The sequence below is a fragment of the Lontra canadensis genome, unplaced genomic scaffold, assembly GCF_010015895.1.
Source record: "Lontra canadensis isolate GAN:19392208 unplaced genomic scaffold, GSC_riverotter_1.0 scaffold97, whole genome shotgun sequence".
NCBI classification, from domain to species: domain Eukaryota; kingdom Metazoa; phylum Chordata; class Mammalia; order Carnivora; family Mustelidae; genus Lontra; species Lontra canadensis.
In genome coordinates this window covers 5061623-5075647 of record NW_022631091.1, presented here as the reverse complement: position 1 = coordinate 5075647, position 14025 = coordinate 5061623, and the positions used below count along the sequence as shown (strand labels likewise).

The following is a 14025-nucleotide window of genomic DNA, read 5'->3' as shown; positions in this document are numbered from 1 at the left end:
TTTGTTCATTTATTTGAGAGATTGAGCACGAATCGGGGAAGGGGCAGAGGAAGAACCAAGCTCTCTGCAGAGCTGAGAACCTGATGCGGGGTTCGATCCCAGGTCTCAGGATCATGACCTGAGCTGAAGGCAGACCCTTAACCCACTGAGCCACCCAGGTGCCCTGGGGAAGCCTATTTTAAGTTGTCTTTCCACACTTGTGTTCACAGTCTTTCCACAGGTCCACGAAAGCACTGTCACTCTCCAATGGGTTGCAGATGATATCCCAGTAACAGAAGTGTCATAAAAGCTAATCAGTAAGAAAGAACCTGGCGTAGTGTAGATCTACACAGTAAACCAAGTAACTTCTCTCCTTTGAGATTATCAGGGACTGTAGGAAATTGCCACAGAGGAAAGGGACCATTATCTTTGAGGATTATGTAATAATTCCCTCGGGACTGGAATTTGCTGGAACGTCTTGTGCACACCAACTTAAAATCCAGTGTTGCTCCTACCAAGCACGTGACATCGACAGAATGGAGCTGAGCTCACCTGCGCACCAAGGGAACATGAGAGCTCATGGCGGGGTGAGCCATGTGCCCCACGCTGGGCACTGGACAGGCACGAACTCAAAATGTGAGCAATCACATGATTGGTGGCTAAGGCAAATATGAAACCGAATATTTAAAAAAATGCTATAAGAATGGCAAAAGAGAGGCCAAGGAGAGAAGTCTTTAAAAACCTCTCTATCATCTGCCCCGATTGAGCACCTCCCTGGGCTCTGTGTTCCAGCACCGAGGGCTTTCCCCAGCATGGGGCAGATGCCCTGAGCTCAGCCCCTCCTCCTCTGTTACAAGGTGGGTGCTGTCACGGAGACCAGGGCCAGGCTCCAGGCACCGTCTGCCTGGTCTGTGTCCACTTTGTGGTGAAGGTACCATGGCCTGTGATCTGTTGAGTCTGTGCCCCACGGGGAGCATCGTAGGTATCTGTCCTCACCTGGGGGAGGAGGTAAACCTCTGTCTCCCTATTCCCCTAGGACTGAACAGGTGCACGGTGTACACAGACACAGAGCGTGGCCCCTGGCCCCAAGGTCACACCCTGAGACGTAGGATGTGAACTTGGATCTTCTAGCCCAGAGTCAGTCTGCTGCCTCCAGCTTCCTGAGCCTGTAGAGCCTGGTGGGAGGACCAAAGAACATGGCAGCTGGGAGTGGGGAAGGAGAAGCTGCCTCCTCTCTTGAGAGCCCAAGGAGGCAAGGCCACCTTGGAATTAGGAGGAATCCAGATGGTGGCAACCATCTCTCAAACTGGGGGCTTCGCCAGGTGCCTGCGGATATCTTCTGGGACACATGACCGGGAGAGGGGCTCAGGGAAGACTGCCCGTTCTTAGAGTCAGAGGCTCTCTCAACGGAAGGCTCTCCTCTCCCCTGCAGAACCCCGTGCACAGAGCACACCGCACACCCAGACCACCACAGCTGTGCTTCCCGAGGAGCGATTTCGCAGAACGTCCAATGGGAAGCATCCTGCAGATTGCTGCTGCAAAGGAGTGACTTTCTGGTCATTTGCAGGGAAGAGTGTCTCCCTTTTAGGGGCCAATTCAGGCCCGGCTATTAGCATTTGAATCAGCCAGCCGTGCTGTTTTGATTGAAGAGAGAAACCCAGCCTTTGTTGTTGCAATTTAGGGGCCTAAGTACTTTTCTGTGCTCCTTTAATCAGTTCAAACAGTGGGGGAAATGGCAATATATAGGAGAAGTGTGGTCTGGCCTCGGAAGTGCAAATGTGTCTCCTGTCCCGGAGATCCCCACGTCAGCTTCTGATCCCGCCTGTGGCAGCTCCGTGAGCACCAGTGACCACCCTGGGCCGGCTGTCCTCCCATCAAAAATGGGAGGATTGTCCTCAAAATATTAAACCGATGCAAGTAATCACAGAAATGCACCAATGGGGTCAGCCCCTTTTTCGTGGGCTGACCCCTGCTTCCTGCCCCTGGATGTGGCCAAGCCAAGGGTCACGTCCAAAACGTCAGTGATGCTGAGGTCCCTGAGTCCCTTGGGGAACTTTAGAACATGTAATTTCCTTGCTTAGGAGAACTTTGATTCATTTTTGTAGCTTAGAAAACTGCAAAATTTCAAGTTTAAATAGATGGAAGGCCAAGTTTTCCAGAATCCTGTTTGCTTTGCTTTTCTGCATTTGGTCTGCATTATGTTTGCGTATCTCGTGAGTGTGCGTGTGCGTGTGTGTGTGTGCAGCCTCGGGTGAAGACTGGATTCTTTGCCACGCAGTGATGAGGGAGAAAAGGGGATGTCTGTTTGCTGCCCGGCTGGGAGCAAGGTTCCACACGGTGTGTTGGTTTTTGCCCTGATCCTTGGGCCGAGGCCCGGAACGTGCGGGGCGCATCTCAGCGCTGCAGGGCATCAGCTCCGGCCAGATGGAGGGGGCCGGTGTTGGCCAAATACCTTCCCTGTGAGTTGGTTGACCAAGGCATGGGCAACACCCCGGAGGGCGCATGCACCCCGAGGCCTCGGGCAGGGGTGCACAAGGACCCCGCCTTCGGGGGTGGGCTCAGGCTCCAGCCAGGGAGGAGCGGAGCGACAGGGGCAGCGGCTGCCTGCTCTGCCCGCGCGCCCGCCCCTTCAGAGCACCTCTAGGAAGAGGCTTGGCAGGGCTCAGCGCGGACGTGCCCTCCGAGGGCATCTGCACGTACAGGACCACGGTCCGGCCGCTCCTCGGCTGACCGGCCAGCTTCCTTTCTCTGCTCCGCTCCCGTAGATGACTGGGAAAGGCGCTCCTCCGGGACTGCAGTCCACCCACACCCTCCAGCTCTTCCCTCTTCGTAGCTGACCCATCACCTCCTCCAGGAGGCACTCCGGGATTTATCTACTCCTTTCACTAGCCCCTGCCTCAGTTGGGGCCTAACTTGCCCCTCCCCGAGGGACATTCTTTAGCTGTTTGAGCTCCTGACTACCGTGTACCCTCCCTAGGCCTGAGTCCCTTTCCAGGAAAAGCAGTTTGTCAACAGCTGTTCTCCAGGAGCTGATAAAAGGCTGTTTGTTTCTGCCTTGGTGTTTGCTGTATCATGTGTACAGAGACAAATGGCAGGCCTGGCTTTCAGGCACCTGCCTCATCCCAGCGTGAAAGGGCGCCCGTGCAGGGGGCAATGGCCCTTGCTTCCCCTCCGCAGGCTGACCCCCTGCCCTCCGTCCTGCTCAGAGCGCCCAGGGCCTTGCTGTGGGCTTGCCCAGGGGGACTCACCCTGGAGCCTGTTTCACCTGACCTCACCAGGAGAAGCATCGGGGGAGGAGGATGAAGTCCCCTGGGGCCTGGCCTAAGGCCAGCCTTCGTGGCCGGCGACACTGAAGTTCTTCTGTTGGCTTTAGGGTTGGTGTCCTCAAACATGACACAGTGAGGACCATCATCCCTCCATGTTCTCATCCAGCCGTTGTGAGAACCAGTGGGGTCTGCAGTGGTCACCATGGGGTTATGGGGAGAGAGACGTCCTTGCAGCGGTCACTGCGGGGTCTGTCATTTGACTTAGAACAGAGCCCAGAGGAGCCCACAGATCCTCAGCCTCCAGGGCTGAAGGAGGCCCGAGGGGAATTCCCCAGGAGACAGCTTCCCCACCTCTGTCCCCGAAGTCATAGGGCAGCCTGGGAGGTGGGCGAGGGAGGGGATGGGACAGCACCGGGACACACGTTCATCGCTTACTGGTGCTGAGAGCAAGTGGCAGCTAGCGAGGGCCGAGGCTGGGGAGGCCTGTGCAAGCTTCCCTGAGGGCCTGTGTCACTTCTTCCCCCTGACGTCCCTCTGGCTGATCCTGAGTTCTCGTCACAGATCAGAAAACAGGCTCAGGGACTCTGAGGCTGTCGTGCCCACACCCACGAACAGCCTCAGAGACACAGGCCCTGCTCCAGGAGCCGTCCCTCCAGCCGTCGGCACTTCTCTGGACCCAAACCTCCCGGATTGAGGCCCATTTTATTGCCAGACCTTCCTTTTAATTCTCTGTAGGACTGAAAGGAAAATGCAATTTCATGGGCTATAATCACAGGTGGATTTCATACCGAAAATCCATATAATCCGTGTAATTCGTCCGTCCATGAATGCATGCCACGTGAGCCCTGAACACCTTCCTCACCCCGTTTATGATTGCTTCGTTTGAGATGAACATGAGCCAGAGGCTCCCAGCGAGAGAAAATATCGAGGGCTTTCTAACAACAGCACTGTGTGTTCAAGGAGTGCTGAGCTTGACAGCTTACTTCTGTGTTTGCTTTTCTCTGCTTGGTGCTACCCTGAGCAGACTGCTGGAGAGGAACGGCTGGTTTGCAGATGTGGACCCAGAGGGCAGAGCTGGAGATCTGGTCAGTGTGGTCTTGGGCTGACGCCGCACAGTGATGCCCTGTCTCAGGTCCAGGGGGGCAGGGGGGGCTGGGGGCGAGGGGCCAGCCCCGGGGAGCTTCCCTGCTGTGTGTCAGCCGATTCCCCAGCGACAGCTCTGGTGCGTGTAGGAGGGCTGCCTGTAAGCAGAGGCCGTCATCTAGAATGAGGGATGAAGCAGCAGCCATTTGTACCCAACCGCATTTCCATTCTGGATCTTGATGTGGAATAGAGAGGTCAGTTTCAGTTTTACGGAAATAAAAATATAACCTTGAGTCTGACTTATAAACAAAACACAGTCAAAGCAGCACCAGCCTTTCCAGGCCCTGGTTTCTCTGGCCCTTCCCTCTGCCGCCAGGGCACCACCCAGCAAGGCCGCTGCTGGGGTGGGCCATCAGACAAGATGAGCTCCCAGGGTATTACAGGGGACGTAACGATATTTCTTGGCAATAAGGAACTATCTCCTAAAATATCAAATGGTATGCAATGAAAAGATTAAAATGTGAATAAATAAACCCACCTCTTAATGACCCTTCTCGTTCAACTACCAAGTTCTGCTTTAAAAGTTATTACTCATATTCTGACTGTAATGAAAATGGCAACAGCAAAAACTGAAGGTCACGCTTGCTTCCCGAAGCTGGATTACATGCTCCCACGTGGACACGGGCTGTGTGCAGTGCGGCCGGAGCCCAGGGGCAGGAGGACGGGGGACACAGGGCCACCTGGACAGCCGCCCACAGCACTGCCCCCCCTCCGCTTCCTGAAAGGCGACACCCCAGCTGGTAAAATGGAAGATCCCAGCCTGAAGACCAGAGGACACCCAGCTGCCCACTGTGACATGTGAGTGGTCTAGAAAAGTGCCAGAAAGGAGAAGCATTGCAAAAAATCCCAAACTGCAGATTTTGAGAATGGGACAGTGACAGGGTAAGTGGGATGGAGAGCTAAGAGTGCCAGATGGCAAGTGGCAGGCTCCCATGCTAGATGTCAGCCTAAGCCCACTTTCCCAGGGCAGCCTTCCAGCGTGTCCCTGTCTGAGCGCAGGTGCCGTGCTGTCCCTCTGACTGAGGGCCGAGACCCTGTCCGGCCACAGGTGGCTTCTTCGCTTGTCTGTCTACCCCTCCCCTGCTGCCCCCCGGTTGGAAACCCAGTGCTGGGGGGACGAGAGGGCACACCAGCTGTCTTGCTCACCGCAGTGGCCCTGCTCCTGATCCCGTCACTTGCAAACAGCAGGAGCTGGGCTGACTTTTCTTGAACGAATGCAGGAGCCCCTTCTGGTTCAGCTTTCCACCCGTATCTGTATTGCACCCGCACCACGTCTCACGGCGAGGCAGGATGGCATCAGAGGCATTACCGGACATCCCTGATTCCACTCCTGTCTGCCCTGTTTGCCTTTGTCAGGCCTGGCCTCGATCTCCTCCTTTTGTTCAGTGGCGACAGAGACACCTACGTGGGGTTGTTGCACACACTCAGAGGAGTGTCGATAAGGTGTTTTACCGACACCCGGTGCATACTCCCAGCTCTCTGATGCTGAGGGCTTTGTGCCAGCCGAGCTCCACGTACCCTGCCATACAGCAGGGAGCGGTCGTGGAGAGCGTATAGTGTGTGACGGGCACCAAGTCTGCCAGCGGAAGCAGTGCCCGCCAGCCCGACTCCTATCAGGGAGAAGTGCAGTTGCAGCCCGGCCTGATTAGGTGTATGTGGGGCAGGTGTTTTCCGTGGTGTCATTCTGATGTGGCACGGAGAGATGCCAGGACAAGATACCACCTTGGTATCTTGTCAATATCCACTTTTCTTTTTGGAGTCCTTTCCAGCTTGAGTGAAAGGAACAGAGTTAATTTGTTTTTAAGATTTTATTTATTTATTTGACAGACAGAAATCACAAGTAAACAGAGAGGCAGGTGGGGGCAGGGGGAAAGCAGGCTCCCCGCTGAGCAGAGAGCCCGATGTGGGGCTCGATCCCAGGACTCTGAGATCATGACCTGAGCCTAAGGCAGAGGCTTAACCTACTGAGCCACCCAGGCGCCCCCAGAGTTAATGTTTTAATTAATGCATCTTGACCTTTAAAGTGTAAGCATCATACTCTCTCACCATAAAGATGAAATTTAGCCCAGGGGCAGGGGGTTTTTCGAGAGCCTGAGAAATTGGGTGCACACTCATTGCTGACTGTGGCTGGTCAGGAGTCGGGAGCGCCTCTCAGTTCCAGTTGACTCTGCCCTCCAACAAACGTCACAGGTGGTGTTCTCCTGGGCACCCAGGTGTAGACCCATAACTGAAGACAGGACAGGATCATCTCACCACAGCAGTCTTCTGATCTCTGTTTCCTGGGGCGCCCTCAAATGGTACTAAATTGTAGCTGCTTATGGGTGTTAACTTCAGGCCAACACGTGTAAGTGTACACCCTCGAGTCATTTGTTTGGATTTACATGCAAGTTGCAACAGAGATTTGTTTCTTCTGCACATGCACACACACACACACACACACACAAACACACATACGCTTGCGCCCCTACCCTTGTTAACACTGATTTGTTTTCATTTCTCTGGCAATGGGTTTCAGTGGAGATTGGCGTGTTTTGCTAGAAGCAGATACTATTTTACTTAGCCCATATCTGTGGTTCTCAAAACATTTTCCGAAGCAGAATTGTTGAGTATAAAATGCAAATCCAAAATTATATGCTTTATTTCTAGAATCTTGAAGAATATTTTCATAATTTCCCTAGTGATCAAAATTTCCAATCTGAGATATAATAGTCTTGAATTCATATGACCAGAAAAAGATGTATAGATATTGACAACTGTGAACATATATGCAATAAAAAATTTATAAGTGAGACAGTCTTCAGAGAGCCACTGAATGGGGAAACCTATTGGCAAATGGATAGTAGATTTTGGTGTTTAACATACGATTCATAAGCTTGGTGGGGTATAAAAATACTTAAAATATATTGTATATGATTATGCACATTTGATTGTTCTCAGAGAAGGGATTCATAGGGTGTTGTTTTTTTAAATTAGGTTTTAAAGGCGGTTCCAAAGGTCTTTAAAATGATCCAAAAGTGTTTGATGTTATGAAGTTCAATGAAGTGGAAAAAAATCTTATATTTGCAGAAAACAATATACACTAGTATTAATACCATTTTAAGATTCACGTGTAGGCAAAAATAAATACGGTCATCAAGTTTCTCTGTCTCTTGTTCTCTTCCTTTAGGATTAAGCTTCCAGAACACAAGAAGGGGACACTTGCTCCTCCCAGGATGACCCCATTACCTCTGACTCTGGAACAAGCAATTTGTGGTTGGCTCCTGTCTTTTCTCTGCCCAGGGGTGAGAGGACATAGCGCCCCAGGCAAGCAGACAAAGTTAGAGTGGGAAGGAGGACAGGAGATGTGCAGGGTGGGAGGCTGTGGCCAGAGCAGGATGCTGAGCGGGATTTCTGAATCTGAGCAGCTCTGGGCAATGCCTAGAGGCAGGAACACCTTCCCTGGGTGGAGGGGGATGAAGGTTGCAGGGATTAGGGCTGAGGTTTAGTTGGGTCAACAGCCTGAAGAGAGGAGAGTCCCAGTATGACCCCAGGGGCGGGGGCAAGGGTGGGGGTAAATTTTTTCTTAACTCTTTGGTGAATAAGAAAAAACAGCCAAGGGTTAGGGTTCTAAGAGGCAGTAGGTGCACTTGGCCTTTGGGGTTTGTATATCTTTTTCCTTTACCTTCATTGCAGGAGGCCAGGACAACAAGACGATATTGGACCAACTATGTGGACCAGGAATGAGACTCACATCCTATCATGATGGGAAGGACGAAGAAATGCTGAAGCTCTCAGAGAAACGATTAAATGGCAGATTTCCATTTCCTTGTTCGAAGTTATGACAAGCAACAACAGCATCGTCGACTAAATCATAGACTCATTGTAAATGTGACATTGTTCATACGGAAATGCAGAACCATGAATGAGAACAGACAGGAGAAAGAGTCAGCAGAACGTGCCTCACCGGAGTCAAGATAGTGGAAATTAACAGATGGAGAAAATACATAAGTATGATGTATGTGGTTAAATTTCAGAAAGAATTTTTAAATTATGGGCAAGCATTAGGAGACTCTTAAAATGAATCAAAGATGTTTGAGAGAGGATGAAATAGAGCTTTCAGAGTGGAAAATTAATAAATATATAAATTCATATTGAGGGGGTTAAAGAATACATTAGACATGCCCAAGGATAGAATTATTGAAATATAAAGATCAAGATGGATTTTCCAAAATAGCGCACAGGGAAACAAGGCGATGGGATATGTAACAGGTTAAAGGAAACAGAGGCTCTAGGAGGAAAATCCAACATACATTTAGTTATAGCTGGTAGTAGGGATAATCGAGAGAAAAGTGTCAATGAGAAAATTTGAAAATTCCAGAACTGATGAAAGAAACCAATCCTCAGATTTAGGGATCCCAAGGAACCACAAAGGCAACAGATGGAAAATGACATTGCTTAAAGAAGTGGGAGAGAAAGGACAGGTCATTATAGGGGAATGACAATGAGAAAAACACATGACATCTCAATAGTAACATTGAATAAATTCTTATAAATTATTTTAGTCAGAAGAAGTAGAATACTTAAATAGTCTTAGCTATTGAGTAAATTAAGTATATAATTTCAACACCATCTAACAGAGAAAATGAGAAAACCCTAGGCCTGTATGGTTTTACTGGTAAATTCTCTGAATACTTAAGTAAGGAATAATGTCACCATTCCTGTGCGTGCTCTCCAGAAAATGGGAAAGGAAGGCATATCTCCCAGCTCTTTTTGTGAACCCAGAGTAACCTAGAAGGCTGATCTCATTCAGGAGTGCAGCTGTAAAAGTCTTAAGCAAAATATTAACAAATTAACCCACTAATGTGGAGTTCATTTCAATAACTTCTTTTGTAATAAAAATTATCACAATTGATGGGTAAGAAGGAAATTACTCAATTTGTTAGTGTACTTAAAAATATATTTGTAAAAAACATGTACTTAATGGTGAGATATTGAAACCTCTCTGTGAAGCTGGAAACAACAGAAGGATCCTTGTTCTTCTCATTTCTAGTCAAGACTGTTCTGGAAGTTTGACCAGTATTATAAGCAAGAAAAAGAAAGAGAAGCTAGAATGTTTACAAAAGATATAAAACTATTTTTTGTAATAGAAAAATCCCAAAGAACATAGAAAAACAAAAAGGTATCATACATTTCTGGAAAATGCTTAACTTTAAAAGGGGTAGAGGGACTCTTGATGGGGAAGGGAACTTGGATGCTGGAAATGGCCTATTTCTTGACCTTAGTGGTAGTTACTAAGTGTTTGCTTTATAATGAGATTCTGTATGAGATTTATATGAAATTTTATAATGAGATGAAGGGTCTACATAAAAACTATAAAAATTTTATTATTTTATAAAATAATTTTTTTAAGATTACATTTAAGGTAGCAATAAAAGTTAATTACCTAGGAGTTAATTTGGAAAAAGTATGTGTGAGCCCTTTGTGAAAAAAAGCATAAAACTTCTTTGAGAGACATTTAAAAAGATCTACGTAAAAGGAGCCATTTTGCTTTTGAATAGAAATACCACATATTTAAATGGTGTGAGTTCTCCTCAATCTGGTTTTTAGATTTAATGCAATTTCAGTAATTTTTCATCGAATTTGACAAACTAATTCTGAAGTTTGTGTGGAGGAGCTACTGGTTGGAACAGGTGGGTCACACTGAGAACAGAAGATAGTAAGCTTGGGCTTGTTCTGTAAGACCTCGGGCCCTGATTTCAGGTTTTACAGCAACTTAAATGGATGTTTATTGGTTCAAGGTGGATAAAAGCATCCGTGAACTAGAATAAAGAGCCCAGCATTAAAAGTCAGACTCCAAAATCATGTCCAGAACGGAAACTATCATGGTAGATTTGTTGCCGATCTTTGGTGAGACAGTGGATGGTTTAGCAAATGGTGCTTGGACGATTGGTTTTCTCCATTGAGAATGGATCTCTGTCTCATCTCATGCACAGAAGTCAATTCTATGTGGGTTAAAGTCCTAAATGTAAAAGAGAGGACTATGAAACTTTAAGAATATGGGAGACTATCTTGGGGGTAGGAATGGCTCTCTTAAAGGTGCAAAGACTGTAAAATGGAAAGAACAGTGTGATAAATTTGACCATGTTGACATGGGGATTTTTTTTTTTTTTTCACTAAAAGACATCATCAAGGACAGAACAGTCTAGTCACAGAGTGGGAGAATGTTTGCTCTTAGTAAAATCGACAATGATTGGTACCGGCATTTAAAAATGACTACTATACTTGAATTTAAAAAAGAAGATTCAACAAGATACTAAAAATCCTTAGTAATCAGGAAAATGCAATTTGAAACCATAACATTCTTTTTCTACCTAACAGATGGGGAAAATGATAAGATCTAACAATATCCACTATTGAGCAAGCTACAAAGCGAGTGGAAACTCACTTCCTGTAGGTGGTATACACAGTTGGTGTAACGTCTTTAGACAACAATTCAGATATTCTAGAAACACTGAAGGAAGACATTACCTGGAAATTCCTTTTCTAGGTTTATAATCCAGCTGTGCACACTCTTGCACCAGGGCATCAAAAGATACATGTAAGAATTTTCTCATGAACTCATGAGACCAACAGGGAAATCTGAACACTGACTAGATTTTTTTAAAAAGACTTATTTATTTATTTTAGAGAGAGAGAGCACATGTAGGAGGGGCAGAGGGAGAGGGGGAGAAAGTGAATCTTAAGCAGGCTCCGTGCTGAGCAGAGCCCAACATGGGGCTCGATCTCAGGACCCTGAGATCATGACCTGACCTGAAACAAAAAGTTGGATGCTTAACTGCACCATTCAGGTGCCCCAAGCACTGACTAGATTTTTGATGATATTAAGGAATTCTTTTTTAGGTTTGAGAATGGTATTAGGGTTAGTTTTAACTAAAAAGAACCCTATCTTTCAGGGATACACACTGCAATCCTTCTTTTACAGAGGCAGATCTGACGTCTGGAATTCCCTTCAGAGTGAGCTGTAGGTGGAGGAGATGGGGTGACGGGTCCGATGAAACAGGAGCCCCCACAAGTGTGTCTTGCTGATGCTGGGTCGCGAATCCAGGAAGGTTCGCCATCGGATTTACTCTCTGGACATCTGCTGAGCTGGTTTGCTCAGCCTCAGGGCTGGTCCTCATCTCCACACCATCACTGGGAACATGTTAGAGCCAAGAGAGCCATATACCTGGGCCCAGATAGTGGGGGTCTCCTGCCCACGTGAACCGATCTGCCCCATTTCCTTTCCTCGGCTTCTCGTGCTGTGTCTCCAGTTGATTCACTAAACCTTGTCATTTGAGTCTCTTCATTTGGTCTGTGAAGCCTCCCATTCTGTGATTTCAGCAACAGCCTTCTTGGCCATGAGCTTGAAGGCTGTCTCTGTAGAGAGTCATTGCCCAGCATGCCAGCACGGAGCCTTGCTGTCCAGAAGTGTCGGGCTAAGGACGGACATGGAAGACGAGTTTATTTTGACTGTTGTGTTGAAAACAGACTATAGGGGCAAGATGCTCGTGTACGGGTAAACGGATAAGGAAGCCAAATGCACGTAAAGAATTTGCTAGATTGGATTTAATATTTTAAGAAAGGATTATGGCAAATAGGTGATCAGTGGTTCAATATGTTTGTTGCATTTTTTGTAATGGACGGTGTTTGTGTGAGCACTCTTTTTATAACGACACCACTCCGCACCTCGCCGTCCTGTAGACCTCAGTCTCCTGTAGGTCTGGTAACAGGAGTGCTCATTTTCCAAAGACTTAAGGAACAAACTGTGGCCCTGTGTTGGACACTGAGCCCATCGATTTTAGGAGGACCTTTGCCACCTCGGCGCACAACTGGAAATGAAACCGATTCCGAATGGCATCTTGTTAACCTCCCCAGGCCTTTCCTCGGAACCCGCGTATCTGCGTTATAAATGGTGACAGAAACTCGGGCTACAGGCTACAGGTGTCAAACGATTTTCTCACTTGAAGGCCATAATTTACCTGATCTTTAATCCGATTCTCTGGCCAACTAGCCAACTGATGACTCACATTATTGCCTGTTGTAAAAAATAACAAAATTCCCACATATTGGAGTTTTAATTGGGTTTTTAAATTTTAACACAGTTTTGTTTTGTCCCAAACATGAGAAACCCATGACTGCATCTAGCTGCACTCAGACTGTGGCAGAGAGGTCTGTATGAGTTTCCTTCACGGCCTTCAATCTCACGACCCCCTCCCACACCCCGTGAAGAAGATCTCGTAGTGGCGTGGTGCTTGCAAAGCCTTCCTCTGGGGTAAGGACGATGGCCAGAAGGTAGGCGGCAAGTGGACAAGCGTTGACTGAGTCAGTAAAAGATTAGGAACATGACTTGAGTCTTCCTACTCCGTTTTGGAATTACTGTAGATCTCTGGCATAACTTGGAACTCTCCCTGCCTGACCCTGGGGACCTTCTTCACCTCCCAGATCTGCATTAACTTTACTATGGCCAGCTTTTCGGAGGGGGAGAGAACAGCATGGACTACTACGGGCTTCTGCAGAAAGGCGGCGAGGAGAAGGTATCGGCTGTGAGCTCGCCTCTGGTTTCCAACCTCTCTGCCTGGGTGGCAAGTTAAGGAATGAGATTTTCGCCCTTCACCTCCCAGCCTATTGTCATCCTTCATATGATTAAAGTTTGTTTCAGATTTAAAAGTATTTAAGCCAACCTGTTCCCCCTCCACACACACACACACACACACACACACACACACACACACACACCGGTCCCCCTCTAGGCCTGGCCATGTGCCTGTGGTGGGCGAAAGGGGGAAAGTTGCCTTTATTCCCGCTTGCAGTGTATGGAAGCTGGTCTAGGGGAAACACGGTGAGTTTAAAACAAGAGAAGTCAGGAACCCGTGTGCTGCTCTGTTTCTCCTCTGTCGGGGGGCCTTAGCTACCTGGACATACAAGCCGGGCTCTGACCCCCCGCAGGGCTGGTGCCCAGAGGATGCTGTGGACCATTCCTTGTGTGCAAGAGACCTCGGCAAAGGCTAACAGCTCCTACCGGTGAGCAGGGGCGGGGGGTGGCAGGAGCCCGCCAGCTGTGTGAGTTCCCGTGTATGTATAATGTGCCAATTCTCATTTCCAAATAGACCACTGACTGAGAATCTCTCCTCACAGCCCTGCCAAGCCCTCCTGTGGCCCCATTTTTACTATCAGTCTGGTCCCGGACATGGACGGAGCTCCCACCTTAGCTCCTCCCTCCCCATCCTTCCAACCAGACACGGGAGCCAGGCTAGCTCCCCTCCGGCACTTTTATCCTCTGTCCTCCGGAGTGGGCCTGCCTGGCTCTGCCTTTGTCTTCTCTCTCCTGCTCCTGGATTAGCTACCCTCAAACCATTCTTACAATTTGATTGTTGTCTCAGTCTTCTTTGTTCATTTTTTGTGTTCATCTGTGTATTTATGGGAATTTCTATAGGATCCCCCTGGAAGTGCCCCACTCATTGCCAGTCCACTCTGCAGATCTTCTCAGGATCTTCCCAGCTATTCTTGAAGATGCTGAAAGCCCACTCCCTTCAAGCAGTCTGCTTGGGACCTCACTCCCATACCTCTCTGCCCGCTGCCCCCTTTCTCTTCCCATATCACACCCATAGCACATCTGTCT

The 14025-nt window shown here is 48.3% G+C and overlaps 1 protein-coding gene across 1 annotated transcript in view; it reads left to right on the top strand.

Annotated features, from left to right (window-relative positions):
• LOC116854972 overlaps window positions 1-11926 on the top strand; it is a 50765-nt gene extending 38839 nt beyond the window's left edge. Inside the window, exons 5-8 of the mRNA XM_032837245.1 lie at window positions 4270-4330; window positions 4984-5186; window positions 7555-7640; window positions 11748-11926. Coding sequence (XP_032693136.1) covers window positions 4270-4330; window positions 4984-5186; window positions 7555-7640; window positions 11748-11926 — 529 coding nt within the window. The remainder of the gene's footprint in view (window positions 1-4269; window positions 4331-4983; window positions 5187-7554; window positions 7641-11747) is intronic.
• The last annotated feature ends 2099 nt before the right edge of the window (window positions 11927-14025 follow it).